Genomic DNA, 17,520 nt, shown 5'->3' with positions numbered 1-17,520 from the left:
TACCAGTACTACTTTCTGAAGGCTCTGTAGGTACAGTACCAGTACTACTTTCTGAAGACTCTGTAGGTACAGTACCAGTACTACTTTCTGAAGGCTCTGTAGCTACAGTACCAGTACTACTTTCTGAAGGCTCTGTAGGTACAGTACCAGTACTACTTTCTGAAGGCTCTGTAGCTACAGTACCAGTACTACTTTCTGAAGGCTCTGTAGCTACAGTACCAGTACTACTTTCTGAAGGCTCTGTAGCTACAGTACCACAGTGAAGGCCAGTACAGTACCAGTACTACTTTCTGTAGGCTCTGTAGGTACAGTACCAGTACTACTTTCTGAAGGCTCTGTAGGTACAGTACCAGTACTACTTTCTGAAGGCTCTGTAGCTACAGTAACAGTACTACTTTCTGAAGGCTCTGTAGCTACAGTACCAGTACTACTTTCTGAAGGCTCTGTAGCTACAGTACCAGTACTACTTTCTGAAGGCTCTGTAGCTACAGTACCAGTACTACTTTCTGAAGGCTCTGTAGCTACAGTACCAGTACTACTTCCTGAAGGCTCTGTAGCTACAGTACCAGTACTACTTTCTGAATGCTCTGTAGCTACAGTACCAGTACTACTTTCTGAAGGCTCTGTAGCTACAGTACCAGTACTACTTTCTGAAGGCTCTGTAGCTACAGTACCAGTACTACTTTCTGTAGGTACAGTACCAGTACTACTTTCTGAAGGCTCTGTAGGTACAGTACCAGTACTACTTTCTGAAGGCTCTGTAGGTACAGTACCAGTACTACTTTCTGAAGGCTCTGTAGGTACAGTACCAGTACTACTTTCTGTAGGTACAGTACCAGTACTACTTTCTGAAGGCTCTGTAGGTACAGTACCAGTACTACTTTCTGAAGGCTCTGTAGGTACAGTACCAGTACTACTTTCTGAAGGCTCTGTAGCTACAGTACCAGTACTACTTTCTGAAGGCTCTGTAGCTACAGTACCAGTACTACTTTCTGAAGGCTCTGTAGCTACAGTACCAGTACTACTTTCTGAAGGCTCTGTAGGTACAGTACCAGTACTACTTTCTGTAGGTACAGTACCAGTACTACTTTCTGTAGGCTCTGTAGGTACAGTACCAGTACTACTTTCTGAAGGCTCTGTAGCTACAGTACCAGTACTACTTTCTGAAGGCTCTGTAGCTACAGTACCAGTACTACTTTCTGAAGGCTCTGTAGCTACAGTACCAGTACTACTTTCTGAAGGCTCTGTAGCTACAGTACCAGTACTACTTTCTGAAGGCTCTGTAGCTACAGTACCAGTACTACTTTCTGAAGGCTCTGTATATGTTTCTGTCCTCAGCTTCAGTTAAATCTTTCTCAGGGGGCCTATATTGTGGATTCAAACCGAGATCGAAGTACACTATGGTTGCTATGGTTATTCCGCTCGATGATCATGCATTGAATAGGGCACTTTGCCCGCTATTTCACAGCTATTTAAAGTCACTTTGTCAGCTTCCACATTGTAGACCATCTTACATGTGTGCCTGGGTAAGTTTGTGTGAATCTTAATGCATTTTACTGCAGCCATTTTGACAGGGGGTGTTTTGTCAGAGGAAGGCCCATAGAATTGTCAGACTCCAGCCACCCATTCACTATTCTCTCTGCTACCGCATGTCAAGTGGTACACCAAGTCTGGGGCAAACAGGATCCTGGACAGTTTCTACCTTTATGGTGCCATAAGACGAATAAACAAGCCTGATAAATAGCTAATCAAATGGCTCGCTGGAACACCTGCAATGACCCTTTTGTCTTGAACCTAACTGTCTTGCACTGACTATACACACACACTCACACATACTTCCACACACACATAATGTGCACACACATGCATAATGACACACACACACACACACACACACACACACACACACACACACACACACACACACACACACACACACACACACACACACACACACACACACACACACATTCATACTCACCACATATGCTGCTGCTGTCTTATCTATCCTTGTCACTTTACCCCTACCTCTATGTACATAGCTACCTGAATTACTTGGTACCTCTGCATACCGACTCAGTACTGGTACTCCCTCTATCAGTGGTGTAGTGGAGCCTCTACCTGTATGTACATAGATTCCTGAATTACTTGGTACCTCTGCATATCGACTCAGTACTGGTACTCCCTCTATCAGTGGTGTAGTGGAGCCTCTACCTGTATGTACATAGCTACCTGAATTACTTGGTACCTCTGCATACCGACTCAGTACTGGTACTCCCTCTATCAGTGGTGTAGTGGAGCCTCTACCTGTATGTACATAGCTACCTGAATTACTTGGTACCTCTGCATATCGACTCAGTACTGGTACTCCCTCTATCAGTGGTGTAGTGGAGCCTCTACCTGTATGTACATAGCTACCTGAATTACTTGGTACCTCTGCATACCGACTCAGTACTGGTACTCCCTCTATCAGTGGTGTAGTGGAGCCTCTACCTGTATGTACATAGCTACCTGAATTACTTGGTACCTCTGCATACCGACTCAGTACTGGTACTCCCTCTATCAGTGGTGTAGTGGAGCCTCTACCTGTATGTACATAGCTACCTGAATTACTTGGTACCTCTGCATACCGACTCAGTACTGGTACTCCCTCTATCAGTGGTGTAGTGGAGCCTCTACCTGTATGTACATAGCTACCTGAATTACTTGGTACCTCTGCATATCGACTCAGTACTGGTACTCCCTCTATCAGTGGTGTAGTGGAGCCTCTACCTGTATGTACATAGCTACCTGAATTACTTGGTACCTCTGCATACCGACTCAGTACTGGTACTCCCTCTATCAGTGGTGTAGTGGAGCCTCTACCTGTATGTACATAGCTACCTGAATTACTTGGTACCTCTGCATACCGACTCAGTACTGGTACTCCCTCTATCAGTGGTGTAGTGGAGCCTCTACCTGTATGTACATAGCTACCTGAATTACTTGGTACCTCTGCATACCGACTCAGTACTGGTACTCCCTCTATCAGTGGTGTAGTGGAGCCTCTACCTGTATGTACATAGCTACCTGAATTACTTGGTACCTCTGCATACCGACTCAGTACTGGTACTCCCTCTATCAGTGGCGTAGTAGAGCCTTACCTGTATGTACATAGCTACCTGGGCTTGGTACCTCTGTCCGAAACTGGTACTCCCTCTATCAGTGGCAAGCCCTGTCCAAAGGTCCAAGCAAAGGCCCCTCCCGAACCCCATTGGGGCAGAGAGAATTTTATAACTAATGTCATGCTAATTTGCACGTTTTGCGATGGGGCTTACAGAACATGTTGCTGTTTTACTGCTCGGGGATTCTTGAAAGACAATCAACTTTTCCCCCACAAATATTTGTCTTAATATTAACAACATTTTAAATATATATTTTGATAGACCAATCAGCTACCACACCATGTAAAAGAACAACCTCCTATTTGTATTTATGTGTCATAAAATGCAACAAACTGCATTTTTTTCCAACTCCTCCAGGCATTTCCTTTGTTACAATTATTGTCCAAAAACTGTTTAAAGGCTTTGATTGTTTAATTCTAACATTAGATCATTCAAATCTCCAATGTTTTATTTATTAGCACTATTAAACGCTCCAGGGATAATGTCTTCAGCATTTTGGCATGTTTGTCTAGATTTAGAGCATAAAACAACATTAATAATGTCAATATTTTCCCTTCAGTCTAGCACGGCTATTACTTTAATTGTTTAAGAATCTGTTGCAGAACAGTGATTTAAGGGGTTAATCATCAGTGGCTTGTCAACTCCGTCACTCATGGCTAACCCCCTTAATCACTGTTCTGAAACATATGGTTAAACAATTGAAGTACTTGCTGTTGACAATAGATATTCAAAACGGACATATTTTTGTCTTAAAAAGTAGGTTCATTTGTAAAATATGGAAAATGATTAATTTGAAAATCTCCAAATAAAACAGAACCATTCTATCAAATCTTTCAGCACACTGGCAGAGTTAACTTTAGACATCAATGATTAACACAGTAGCAATTTAGTTTTTCCTGACTCTAAAACCTTATTAAATGTAATATATTTGAACCAAAATTCAAATTCATATTCTAATCTGTCAGGCAGATGGAGTTGACATGTTATTGTTGTGAACATGTTGATTGCAATATTGTTTGTTTAAATCTATCAAAAGTAGAGAACTTTCCAGATCATGGAGGTAATGGTATGGTATGGTATGTAGGTAATGGTATGGTATGGCTGACCCTGCTCATTCCTGATTCCTTTAGGATTTTACCAAATCTCCAGACACATCTTTTAGGAATCAAAGTTTTGAGATAAATATTATTTAAAGTCACAGAGGGCTATTGCAAGAAACTGCATACGATACACTTTTGAGTTAATATCCATTAGCTGACATGGAAATAGCTGACATAGTTGACATGGAAATAACATTTAGAAAATGCCCCTAAATGTAACTTTTAAGCTCAAATAATGCAACAATAAGTTTCCCTGCCCGACAAGGATTGTCACGACTTTCAAGAATCCCTGAGCTAATTTCCTGCTATTCTACACGTTTTGTCATGAGGCTGGGAGAAAATGGTGTAGTTATAAAGCTAATTCCCCCCCCCCCCCCCCAATTTATTTTTTTCATGGCTTATGACGTCTTCTTCTATCCGCTATCTGGAGGGCCCGCCTTCGTGTCACCTTCTATTATTATTTAAATGTTATATCTTTAACTCTGCACTGTTGGAAAAGGACCCGTAAGTAAGCATTTTCACTGTTAGTCTACACCTGTTGTTTACAAAGCATGTGACAAATAAAACTGGACTTGATGCCTGAAGACTGAATACAGTGTGTGGTGTTGTGTTGCCCTATTACTGGCGCAAGACTTAAGATTTTCAGTAGAAGTGATCGTTAAATGTGAGCTCTTTCCCGACCATTAGCATTTTTTGAAATGTCTTGTATAGTCCCCAAGGCTTATATGGAACGCCCTGAAATAGCTTGATGATTGCTGTATCTGTGCCCTCCCTCCCTCCCTCCCTCCCATCTCCTTTTCTACTGAGAGAACATGCAGTTCCTACTCTCCATGTGTCTGTGCACCTGGTGCTGCGGTGAACACAGAGAGCCAGTTAACATAGCCAGATAGAGCTATATCTGGCTCCTTCGTAGGAGGCTACTGCACATAGCTACACTGTACAGTGTACATTAAAGCCACAATCTGGGGTTTGTATATTAAGACCCAACGGCAGCCCCCCCGCCACTTGCAGTGCTGGAGAAATGGATCTACTGTCAAATTTGTACACACAGCTCGTAAGCCATTTCTAAGTTATTCTTCAACAATCAATGGGTATAGGGCGGGCTAAGCCTCGAACAGCAGGAAATCTCCCTGATTATGCCTTTAAAAATAACGCCTTTTCCATCTCATAACCAATAGAACACCTCAAATAACAAATAGAACATCTTCTAGTCTCGATTCAACTTCTCACAAAAATAAAACACCATTTTAATAACAGAAGACTATCTAAAATGTTCCTTATGCAAAACCATATCTGAGACTCAAGAGCATACAAAATAATTTTACAATTACAGCTAAACTGTTTTTTAAATTGTAATTCGATACATATCGGGCTTAATTTGCTCATCTATGGCCATAATATTGGGCCAAATTGACATTTATTAAACCTAGGATTCATGATTCATTACAGCTACATCATTTAATGTATTAAATTCATAGTTTAGTTCCAAAACTACATGAAAAACACTTTAAAGCTCATTTCTGAAGCTTCTATATTCCATTATAAACTGGGTGGTTTGGGCCCTGGGATGACAGCTGTGGTATTTCAGACCGTATTTAAGGTTAACTGCTCTAATTAGGTTGGTAACCAGTTTATAATAGCAATAAGGCACCTTTGGGGTTTGTGGTATATGGCCAATTTACCACGGCTAAGGGCTGTATCCACGCCCTCTGCGTTGCGTTGTGACTAAGAACAGCCCTTAGCCGTGGTAAATTGACCTTATACCACACCCCCTCATGCCTTATTGCTTAAATATAAAAACACTTTCCTAATATTGAGTTACCCCTCCATTTTGCCCTCAGAACAGTCTCAATTCGTAGGGGCACACAAGGTGTCGATGTGTTCCACAGGGATGCTGGCCCATGTTGACTCCAGTGCTTCCCACAGTTGTGTCAAGTTGGCTGGATGTTCTTTGGGAGGTGGACCATTCTTGATACACACAGGAAACTGTTGCGCGTGAAAAACCCAGCAGTATTGCAGTTTTTGACACAAACTGGTGCGCCTGGCACCTACTACCATACCCCGTTCAAAGGTACATAAATATTTTGTCTTACCCATTCACTCTCTGAATGGCCCACATAGACATTCCATGACTCAATTGTCTCATGGCTTAAAAATCCTTCTTTATCCTGTCTCCTCCCGTTCATCTACACTGATTTGAAGTGGATTTAACAAATTACATTAATGAGGGATCATATCTTTCACCATATCAGTCTATGTCATGGAAAGAGCAAGTGCTCCTAATGTTTTGTACACTCAGTATAGTCACACCATAGAAATACAATGGATTTTACCTAGCATACTATGACTCCCAGGGTGCAATGCTTCACCCAGCTGCTGCTTGCTGGCTACTTATCATATTATAGTGCTGAAAAGAATATATGTCATTGTCACTCCAAAACAATTTGAATTTAGTTGCTGGTAGAATAACGTTACAAAGCAAATGTAATGTGTAAAATAGTTTGTAATGTATTTTTGGAAGTGAACCTCCCTCACTGCACTGCTTTGTAACACCTTTTGGTAGGCTGGTTTTCATCTGCTCTGTAAGCAAAGTATTCCCATATTTTGCTTCTGGAGCCAGTTTTGTAACCAACCTGCTGGAGTGGAGGTATGATGTTTTCGTTAGAAGAGGCCATGTTGACGGCATTTTCTCTCTCTCTCTTGCTTCTCAAAAGTGTCTCGCACGGTGTCAGCAGCATGCGCAAGCGCAAGGAGCCTGGCTAGCTTACTACTGCCACCTTGAGAAGATTCAGACAAATTACTAGACAGACTCGCTCATCTCAGACCGTATATGACGCGAGACGCATTTGATAGAATTACCGAAAGTAACAAATTCTAGTACCAAACCGTTTTTCATGTTCCAGTATTGAAAAAGTACAGACGTTTTGGTATACCATGCAACACTACAGTAGATGTGAGTGCAATATCTGCATCGACCAAATCACTGTGCCATTGCTATACTATTCTGGCTATCCAATCCCACTCTTACTCCCCCTTATCTGCCGAAAGGGTTCCCTGGTTATTTCAGTGTAGTTGGGATAATTGGAGTACTTTGTGGTTTATCTTAATGGTGTTCTGATTGTGCTTTGGATAGGGAGCTGTGCTTTGGATAGGGAGCTGTGCTTTGGATAGGGAGCTGTGCTTCGGATAGGGAGCTGTGCTTCGGACAGGGAGCTGTGCTTTGGACAGGGAGCTGTGCTTTGGATAGGGAGCTGTGCTTTGGACAGGGAGCTGTGCTTTGGACAGGGAGCTGTGCTTTGGATAGGGAGCTGTGCTTTGGATAGGGAGCTGTGCTTTGGACAGGGAGCTGTGCTTTGGACAGGGAGCTGTGCTTTGGACAGGGAGCTGTGCTTTGGATAGGGAGCTGTGCTTTGGATAGGGAGCTGTGCTTTGGATAGGGAGCTGTGCTTCGGATAGGGAGCTGTGCTTTGGATAGGGAGCTGTGCTTTGGATAGGGAGCTGTGCTTTGGACAGGGAGCTGTGCTTTGGACAGGGAGCTGTGCTTTGGACAGGGAGCTGTGCTTTGGATAGGGAGCTGTGCTTTGGATAGGGAGCTGTGCTTTGGATAGGGAGCTGTGCTTTGGATAGGGAGCCGTGCTTTGGACAGGGAGCCGTGCTTTGGATAGGGAGCCGTGCTTTGGATAGGGAGCCGTGCTTTGGATAGGGAGCTGTGCTTTGGATAGGGAGCTGTGCTTTGGATAGGGAGCTGTGCTTTGGATAGGGAGCTGTGCTTTGGACAGGGAGCTGTGCTTTGGATAGGGAGCTGTGCTTTGGATAGGAGCTGTGCTTTGGATAGGGAGCTGTGCTTTGGATAGGGAGCTGTGCTTTGGATAGGGAGCTGTGCTTTGGATAGGGAGCTGTGCTTTGGACAGGGAGCCGTGCTTCGGATAGGGAGCCGTGCTTCGGATAGGGAGCCGTGCTTCGGATAGGGAGCCGTGCTTCGGATAGGGAGCCGTGCTTCGGATAGGGAGCCGTGCTTCGGATAGGGAGCCGTGCTTCGGATAGGGAGCCGTGCTTCGGATAGGGAGCCGTGCTTCGGATAGGGAGATGTGCTTCGGATAGGGAGATGTGCTTCGGATAGGGAGATGTGCTTCGGATAGGGAGCTGTGCTTCGGATAGGGAGCTGTGCTTCGGATAGGGAGCTGTGCTTCGGATAGGGAGCTGTGCTTCGGATAGGGAGCTGTGCTTCGGATAGGGAGCTGTGTTAGTAGGAAGGTGGCAGGTACTTGAGCCTGATTAAACCTCTTGGTTCTGTGTAAGGGGCCACGGGGCTGCGCTACCGAAGCCGCCAAGACGTCCACATACACATGTTGGGTTTGCTCCTAGCAGAACCCGGCTCGGCGAAGCAAACGTCTGTGCTTGCATACTCCCTAAAGCAGGGGGTTCTACATTGGTAGAGGCACTGCAGGGGGTCCGTAGCCAGATAGAAAAATACAAAATCAAATAATCTGCCCAATGGATCTGTGAAATAAGTTTAGACTGTGTAATACAAAACAATGTAATATTATTCATTTACAATGTATGTTCCTAACCATGGGCAACATAGGCCTGGAAGGCTCACAGGGATATTGGTATCCACAGTACTCCACCAATTATACATTTACAAATGTTTGTGTTCCCCAAAAATGCACTCAATTCACTGTAACTGTCCACGACAAATCTCACATTTAAATGTTTACATTCCGTTAGCTCATACCCAAATAATGTTGTTGACTCGTCATATACTTGTATCTGTGGTCAAAGCATGCCTTTTTCAGAAATGCTTGCTATTTTCTCATTGGCCGAGCAGCGGTCAACTTGCGTTTAATAATTTGAATGACTGTTATTTGCCCACACCATTCTGTTGTTGTGATACTCCCACACCATTCTGTTGTTGTGGTACGCCCACACCATTCTGTTGTTGTGGTACTCCCACACCATTCTGTTGTTGTGGTACGCCCACACCATTCTGTTGTTGTGGTACGCCCACACCATTCTGTTGTTGTGGTACGCCCACACCATTCTGTTGTTGTGGTACGCCCACACCATTCTGTTGTTGTGGTACGCCCACACCATTCTGTTGTTGTGGTACGCCCACACCATTCTGTTGTTGTGGTACGCCCACACCATTCTGTTGTTGTGGTACGCCCACACCATTCTGTTGTTGTGGTACGCCCACACCATTCTGTTGTTGTGGTACGCCCACGTCATTCTGTTGTTGTGGTACGCCCACGTCATTCTGTTGTTGTGGTACGCCCACACCATTCTGTTGTTGTGGTACGCCCACACCATTCTGTTGTTGTGGTACGCCCACACCATTCTGTTGTTGTGGTACGCCCACACCATTCTGTTGTTGTGGTACGCCCACACCATTCTGTTGTTGAGGTAAGCCCACACCATTCTGTTGTTGTGGTACTCCCACACCATTCTGTTGTTGTGGTACGCCCACACCATTCTGTTGTTGAGGTACGCCCACACCATTCTGTTGTTGTGGTACGCCCACACCATTCTGTTGTTGTGGTACGCCCACACCATTCTGTTGTTGTGGTACGCCCACACCATTCTGTTGTTGTGGTACGCCCACACCATTCCAACACAGAAAAGCTGGTTTGTAACATGCTTAATATAAATCAAATCAAATTTGTATTTGTCACATGCGCTGAATACAACGGGTGTAGACTTTACAGTGAAATGCTTACTTATCAATTAAATGTTAAGTAAAAATAGACAAGTAAAAATAATTAAAGAGCAGCAGTAAAATAACAGTTGCGAGGCTATGTACAGGGGGTAGCGGTACAGAGTCAATGTGCGGGGGTACAGGTTAATCGAGGTAATTGAGGTAATATGTACATGTAGGAAGAGTTAAAGTGACTATGCATAGATAATAAACAGATAGTAGCTCCAGTACCGCTTGCCGTGCGGTAGCAGAGAGAACAGTCTATGACTGGGGTGGCTGGAGTCTTTGACCATTTTTAGGGCCTTCCTCTGACACTGCCTGGTATAGAGGTCCTGGATGGCAGGAAGCTTGGCCCCAGTGATGTACTTGGCCGCTACCATTACCCTCTGTAGTGCATTGTGGTTGGAGGCAGAGCAGTTGCCATACCAGGCAGTGACACAACCAGTCAAGATGCTCTCGATGGTGCAGCTGTATAACTTTTTAAGGATCTGAGGACCTATGCCAAATCTTTTCACTCTCCTCTTCACGACTGTCTTGGTGTGTTTGGACCATAATAGTTTGCTGGTGATGTGGACGCCAAGGAACTTGAAGCTCTCAACCTGCTCCACTACTGTCCTGTCGCTGAGAATGGGGGCGTGCTCGGTCCTCCTTTTCCTGTAGTCTCCTTTGTCTTGATCATATTGAGGGAGATGTTGTTGTCCTGGCACCACACGGCAAAGTCTCTAACCTCCCTATAGGCTGTCTCATCGTTGTCAGTGATCAGGCCTACCTACCACTGTTGTGTCATTGGCAAACTTAATGAAGGTGTTGGAGTCGTGCTATGAACGGAAGGAAAACTTTTGAACTCATATTGTAATTAATTATTGGCCATATTTCATAGAAATCTGGAAACACTGGACAGTTACTTTAAGCTTTAAAACTGCAAGGATTTCTCTGCCTCATGGAAATATGTGTAGAATTGCAGGAAATTAGCAAACTTCTCTCCAGTGTCGAGACAGGCCTTTAAATTGTTCCTTCCCAATACCAAAGTCATGGTAAAAACTCCTTGAATGCTATTATTCTTTTATCTCGAGTTGTGTTTATGAGGGGGTCCCTGATAAATTTGCTGTCACAAAAGAGGTCCCCAGCCCCAAATACCTTGCTTGAAAAACGAGTAAAGCTGCAATAATACTATTGTTTGTCCCTCTTGAGCCACCGTAGCAACAACATAGCCAGAAACACTTCCTCAAAATAGTCCAAGATAAGATCAATCAAGAAATCTGTATTAAATGTTTACATGTTTGCTTTAGAGGTCTTCGTCGTGCAATTTTACAACTAACTAAGATGTTTGGTGCAGTATTTCTCAAGTGAAATAAATTGCATGAAAATTAGTCGTCTGTCAACGAATGACAACGAACACTTCATTGAAGAATGCCGTCCATAGGTTCCCACTTCCACAAGGAGTAGTACTGTTGACCAATCACCGACGAAGGGGCGGAGACTTCAGCTACCACACTTCGACTTGCCTCTATATTTTTGTGTGTGTACGCGAACAGCTGAAAAAAAACCTGGAAAACACCAAAACAAGCAAAAACGTAACAAAATGTCGTCATAATATGTGCGCAAAGTGTTTCGACTGTGAAGCATGCGACAGGCTTTATGCTACTCTTCTCCCTGCTGTCCAGAGCTATAACTACAACTATACTTGAACACAGTGTAGAAGTACTGCATTCCAATATTCTATATATTATATACACTACATGACCAAAAGTATGTGGACACCTGTTCGTCAAACATCTCATTCCAAAATCATAGGCATTATAATGGAGTTGCCCCCCCCTTTGTTGTTATAACAGCCTCCACTCTTCTGTCAAGGCTTTCCACTAGATGTTGGAACATTGCTGCGGGACTTGCTTCCATTTAGCCACGAGAATTAGTGATGTCAGACAGATGTTGGGCGATTAGGCCTGGCTCGCAGTTGGCATTCCAATTCATCCCAAAGGTGTTCCATAGGGTTGAGGTCAGGGCTCTGTGCAGACCAGTCAAGTTCTTCCAAACCGATCTCGACAAACCATTTCTGCATGGACCTCGCGTTGTGCACGGGGGCAGTGTCATGCTGAAACAGGAAAGGGCCTTCCCCAAACTGTTGCCCAATGTTGGAAGCACAGAATTGTCTAGAATGTCATTGTATTCTGTAGATTTCCCTTCACTGGAAGGGGCCCGAACCATGAAAAACAGCCCCAGACCATTTTTCCTCCTCCATCAAACTTTACAGTTGGCACTATGCATTGGTGCAGGTAGCGTTCTCCTGGCATCCGCCAAACCCGGATTTGTCTGTCGGACTGCCAGATGGTAAAGCGTGATTCATCACTCCAGAGAACGCGTTTCCACTGCTCCAGAGTCCAATGGAGGCAAGCGTTACACCACCACGCTTGGGATTGCGCATCTTAGGCTTGGTGCGGCTGCTAGGCAATGGAAATCCATTTTTTTAAAGCTCCCGACAAACAGTTATTGTGTTGACGTTCCTTACAAAGGCAGTTTGGAACTCGGTAGGGAGTGTAGCAACAGACAATTTTTACATACTAGACGCTTCAGCACTCAGCAGTCCCGTTCTGTGGGCTTGGATGGTCCACACTTCGCTGCTGAGCCGTTGTTGCTCCTAGATGTTTCCATTTCACAATAACAGCACTTACGGTTGACTAGTGCAGCTCTAGCAGGGCAGAAATTTGACAAACTGACTTGTTGGAAAGGTGGCATCCTATGATGGTGCCACGCTGAAAGTCACTGAGCTCTTCAGTAAGGCCATTGTAACTGCCAATGTTTGTCTATGGAGATTTCATTGCTGTGTGCTCGATTTTATACACCTGTCAACAACAGATGTGGCTGAAATATCCGAATCAACTAATTTGAAGGGGTGTCCATATACTTTTGTATATATTGTGTACATTCTGGGGCAAGAGACCTAAACAAGTGTAAAATTAGGGGTTTGGGAAATGCTGAGAAGTACCTTTAGCTGTTTTTCCTTAACTGAATGAATGTTCACTGAAACAAAGGAATGTTTTACCACTCAATCCGTCTTAATCAAGACCGTAAACCAGAGTTAAGAATAGGTCTAAATGACCTCTTAGCAATAGAGTTCGTCACATTGGATTTAATGGTCCTGTTTCAGCCAATGACAGTATATAAACACTAGATTTTTGATGCTATTGTCACGAACCGGCTCAAAGTCCATTACAAAAAGGGAGACAACGTGGAGATTAGGAATAACAAAAATGTATTAACTGAAGTAACATAAATACAATTAACAATGGTGTGTGGAGTCAGTAATCAGTAGTGTAAGTGAGTGGTTGCGTGCATAGATGTGATAATGGGGGGTGTTGAAAGGTGCCAAAGCAAACAAACAAAACAGCCACAAAAATGCCACAACCAAAATCGAACCGTGTCTGCATGAAGAGAGTCTCAATGAATGGGGAAGAGGTTTATTTATCCCTGGACACACCTGGGTCCAGGTATGTCGCATGTCGCTGACAACCCACCCGGCTCCGCCCACCGACATCCTATTAAGGAAAACAAGAGCAAAGAGAAATAATTCGGCAGGCAGAGTGGGAGGGTCGTCACACTATGTATTAGCCAATGAGAGGCTAAGTCACAGCAGAAAGAGCAGCCACCCATAGAAATGAATGGAATCCTACAGTTTCATGGACCAAATTTCATGTAATTAATGATATTATTTTTTTTTGTAGTGGGGACAGCAAAAAAAACAACTCTTTTTCTATATAGTTTTATTACTGTCCGCCCCAGGACCATGGTGAAAACAAAACAATAACTACGTTGCTGGGGCAGTCAGTAATACTAATGACCGAGCATATACATAAGCAGTGGGGCGACAGGGGTTAGCAGATTCCTGCTTTTAAGGTGACTGTAAAAGAAGAAATGTGGCAAACAATTATGGAGACATTAATAAATGCATTTCTATTGCTTCTAAAAATCTTTCAATGATTCATTGTAAAATAATAATTTTACCAGTACCATTTTTCCTTGTAAATTTCAAGAAAAGGTTGAATGGACTATGACAAAAAGCATATCAGTGAGTAGATTCACAAGTCCCTTGTTAGTGCTAAAACCTGCCATCCAACAATTAAAAAAAATATCTAAATTCTGTTATTCTGTTGCACATTGTATGTTAAATTATGCAACAAAGAGAGATTTTTGGACAATAAAGTCACTACCGGTTGAGTCCAAGTCTGCACTGGTCGAGGTTGATTCACGAGTCATGAAAACCTTTGACTCGAGTCCAAGGCAAGTCCCAGTCCTGGACTCGAGTACTACAACACTGAAGCATATTCATTGGTCGAGGTTGAGTCACGAGTCATGAAAACCTTTGACTCGAGTCCAAGTCAAGTCCCAGTCCTGGACTCGAGTACTACAACACTGAAGCATATTCATTGGTCGAGGTTGAGTCACGAGTCATGAAAACCTTTGACTCGAGGTCAAGTCCCAGTCCTGGACTCGAGTACTACAACACTGAAGCATATTCATTGGTCGAGGTTGAGTCACGAGTCATGAAAACCTTTGACTCGAGGTCAAGTCCCAGTCCTGGACTCGAGTACTACAACACTGAAGCATATTCATTGGTCGAGGTTGAGTCACGAGTCATGAAAACCTTTGACTCGAGTCCAAGGCAAGTCCCAGTCCTGGACTCGAGTACTACAACACTGAAGCATATTCATTGAAATATAAACCGAGTCTATTCTCAACACTTATGTATATATGTGTTCATTTAAAGTGTTTATCAGTGTTTAACTTTCAGAGTTAAATTAAACATTTGCTTTGTAACTCGGAATTTGTAACAGAATAAAAAGAGCATACGCCATATGACACCCAACAAATGCTTTATTGTAGCAGCAATCCCCGGGAGGAATATTAAAATATTGCGGATGATGTGTCTACGCTATTCTGAGGAGGCGAGAACAAATGAGGCAGTCTAGGCTATGTTGGGTAGCATCCCAAATGGTTTCCTATTCCCTAGCGCACTACTTTTGACCAGATACCTATGGGCTCTGGTTAAAAGTAGTGCACTGAATAGGGAATAGGGAGGCATTTGGTGGAATGCAGTCATGATGCTAACAGCATTCTACAATTAGCCGCCAAGTATTACCGTGGTAACCACCGCAGGCTCCTTAGTAACCCACAAGGTCCTAGTAAAGTGTGTTTGCACCATTTCTTAGCTCGGTAAGAGCACATGAAGCTCATCGAAATATTGAGGGTACGATATCTTCTGAACTGAGGTCAACTCCTGTTCAAGCCTGTTTGTTAATTGAATTGGATGTTGCGTTTGAGATATGCAGCAGGTAGCCTAGTGGTTAGAGTGTTGGGCCAGTAACTGAAAGGTTGCTTGATCGAATCCCTGAGCTGACGAGGTAAAAATCAGTTATTCTGCCCCTGAACAAGGCAGTTAACCCACTGTTCCCCGGTAGGCAGTCATTGTAAAGAAGAATATGTTCTTAACTAATATATGCAATGGTGTTTTCAGTTATAACATTGCCTTTTTCAATTCAGTTTTTCTTCGGCAGCTCAATTGGAATTGAAATGTACTTGATCCTTGATCGGCACAATGTTTTCATTGTGATTGCGTGTCAAGGAGTGTGTGTGTGTGAGTATGAGAGAGAGATGGAATGTGTTTTCATCGAGGATGAACAGTTCATCTCGAAATCCTCATTAAGTGCAGCTTTCTTCTACATCTGCTCCTTGGTTTGTTATTGAGCGGTCTGTTGGTCTTATAACAGGGGTCTTCGAGATGCACCAAGAGAGATGCAACACGCCTGTCTTATAGTGCTCACCGTCCATTGTGTCTGTCTGAGAATCAATGCTATAGAGACATCCAAGCCATCCAAGCCCTTACATTTTTCAATTCAATGCACTGTGTTCCACTGTGTTCCATGCAAAATTGAGAAAACTCCCTATATGAGGAATGTATTGAGGGTGGTGTGTTTTGCTTGTGCTATACTACTTCATTTACAAATCATTCTAAAGCATCTATGTTGTGCTTATGAAGACTTAATAAAACCTATATTTGTTTGTTGCAAGGAGAATGCTAAAGTGGGACCCCCCCCCGATTTGATTTCACCAATGATTTGTGTAAATACTATATAAATGAAAATCTACTGTGATGGAATTGTTTCTCACATTTCAAAAGGATTTATGGCCTTAGACAGTTTACATAAAACTGACTGGTATTATGCATTAGTGAATGTTATAAGCTTGTATGAGCCTTTATAATGTCTAATTAGGCTTTATATGTCACCTTTCTATGATACATTTTCAACTGACTCAAAATGGATGATGGTTGGTCAAGATTTCTGTTAGGATAAATACACACAAGGGGGCTTAAGAAGATGCTTAAGACAATAATTGCAATGCATTATAACGCCATTGTAATGCTTTATACCTGTTTACTTTATTAAAGCATTATCGAATTGTTGATTCATCCTTATTTGAGTTATTGAATATTGTTTCGATATAAGTAGCAAGTTGGTGCCGTTTTCTGTCCTTTACCTGTTTGTTCTTCTCTCCCTCCTCTTCTTTCTCTCCCTTCCACTCCCACTGTCCTCTGTCCAGCTGTTATAACTGTGGAGGTCTGGACCACCACGCCAAGGAGTGTGGACTGCCCCCCCAGCCAAAGACATGCCACTACTGCCAGAGCATCATGCACATGGTGGCCCAGTGTCCCCACAAGGCGCTGGCGCCCCCCACTGGCTCTCAGGACCCCCTGCACCCCTCTACCTCGACCGACCTGTACCCCCCCGACGAGGAGGAGCGCTCGGGTTCATCCCCCCTCGATGGCCCCTCGTCCTCCCCGGAAGCGCCACCCCAGTCACACTGTGGTGGCCCCCAGAGGTGGAGGAAATAGGCGGGAGAAGGGGAGAGGTGTACCATGACCCTGACTCCCCTAACCTAAGGAACCCCCAAAATCCCATCCCTAATCTACCTCACACTCGTGAAAAAAATGGGAGGTACATTTTTGGGGGGACCAGCGAAGTTATGGCAACGATCACCGGGATATGGATTTGTGTGAATGTGTGTGACTGGCTGACTGGTTGTCATCTGGTTGCAGCTATGGCAACCATCGCTGGGGATACGGACTCATGTGAATGACTGTGTGTGACTTCTCAATCAGTGCAGCTCAAGAGACAAAATGGTCTAAAAGAGAAACAAGGGTTAGGGTTAAGGGTTAGGGGTTAAGGTTAGGGGTTAGGGTTAGGGGTTAGGGTTAGGGTGATTGTGAACCTGAGTTAGATGACTGGTGTCATCCGTAACACTTTGTGTGGTAGTTTCTGAATAGAACTCGGTTTCCTTTTAGATTTTAGTTCACTTGTTTCATATTATATTTTTATTCTAAACATCATGATGCCTCTTTTTTAGCATTAAGACTTTTATCAAAGGCCTTGATGTAGGTCAGTGTTTCCTAATCGAGCATATTTTAGTTTTGCCCTAGCAGTAACACACTTGATTTAACTTATCGCCAAACCTTTGGTTATTTACAATCCGGTGTGTTAGTGATACATCAAAAACTAAAATGTGT

The 17,520-nt window shown here is 43.6% G+C and overlaps 1 protein-coding gene across 2 annotated transcripts in view; it reads left to right on the top strand.

The window, feature by feature from the left end:
- LOC135557160 (protein lin-28 homolog B-like) overlaps window positions 1–17,148 on the top strand; it is a 43,848-nt gene extending 26,700 nt beyond the window's left edge. For both annotated transcript variants that reach the window (XM_064990368.1, XM_064990367.1), the window contains exon 4: window positions 16,557–17,148. In XM_064990368.1, the coding sequence (XP_064846440.1) occupies window positions 16,557–16,848 (292 nt within the window). In that variant the 3' untranslated portion in view covers window positions 16,849–17,148. The remainder of the gene's footprint in view (window positions 1–16,556) is intronic.
- The last annotated feature ends 372 nt before the right edge of the window (window positions 17,149–17,520 follow it).

The sequence above is a fragment of the Oncorhynchus masou genome, chromosome 16, assembly GCF_036934945.1.
Source record: "Oncorhynchus masou masou isolate Uvic2021 chromosome 16, UVic_Omas_1.1, whole genome shotgun sequence".
NCBI classification, from domain to species: domain Eukaryota; kingdom Metazoa; phylum Chordata; class Actinopteri; order Salmoniformes; family Salmonidae; genus Oncorhynchus; species Oncorhynchus masou.
The sequence above is the reverse complement of the archived record's forward strand: the minus strand, read 5'-3'. Positions and strand labels throughout refer to the sequence as shown.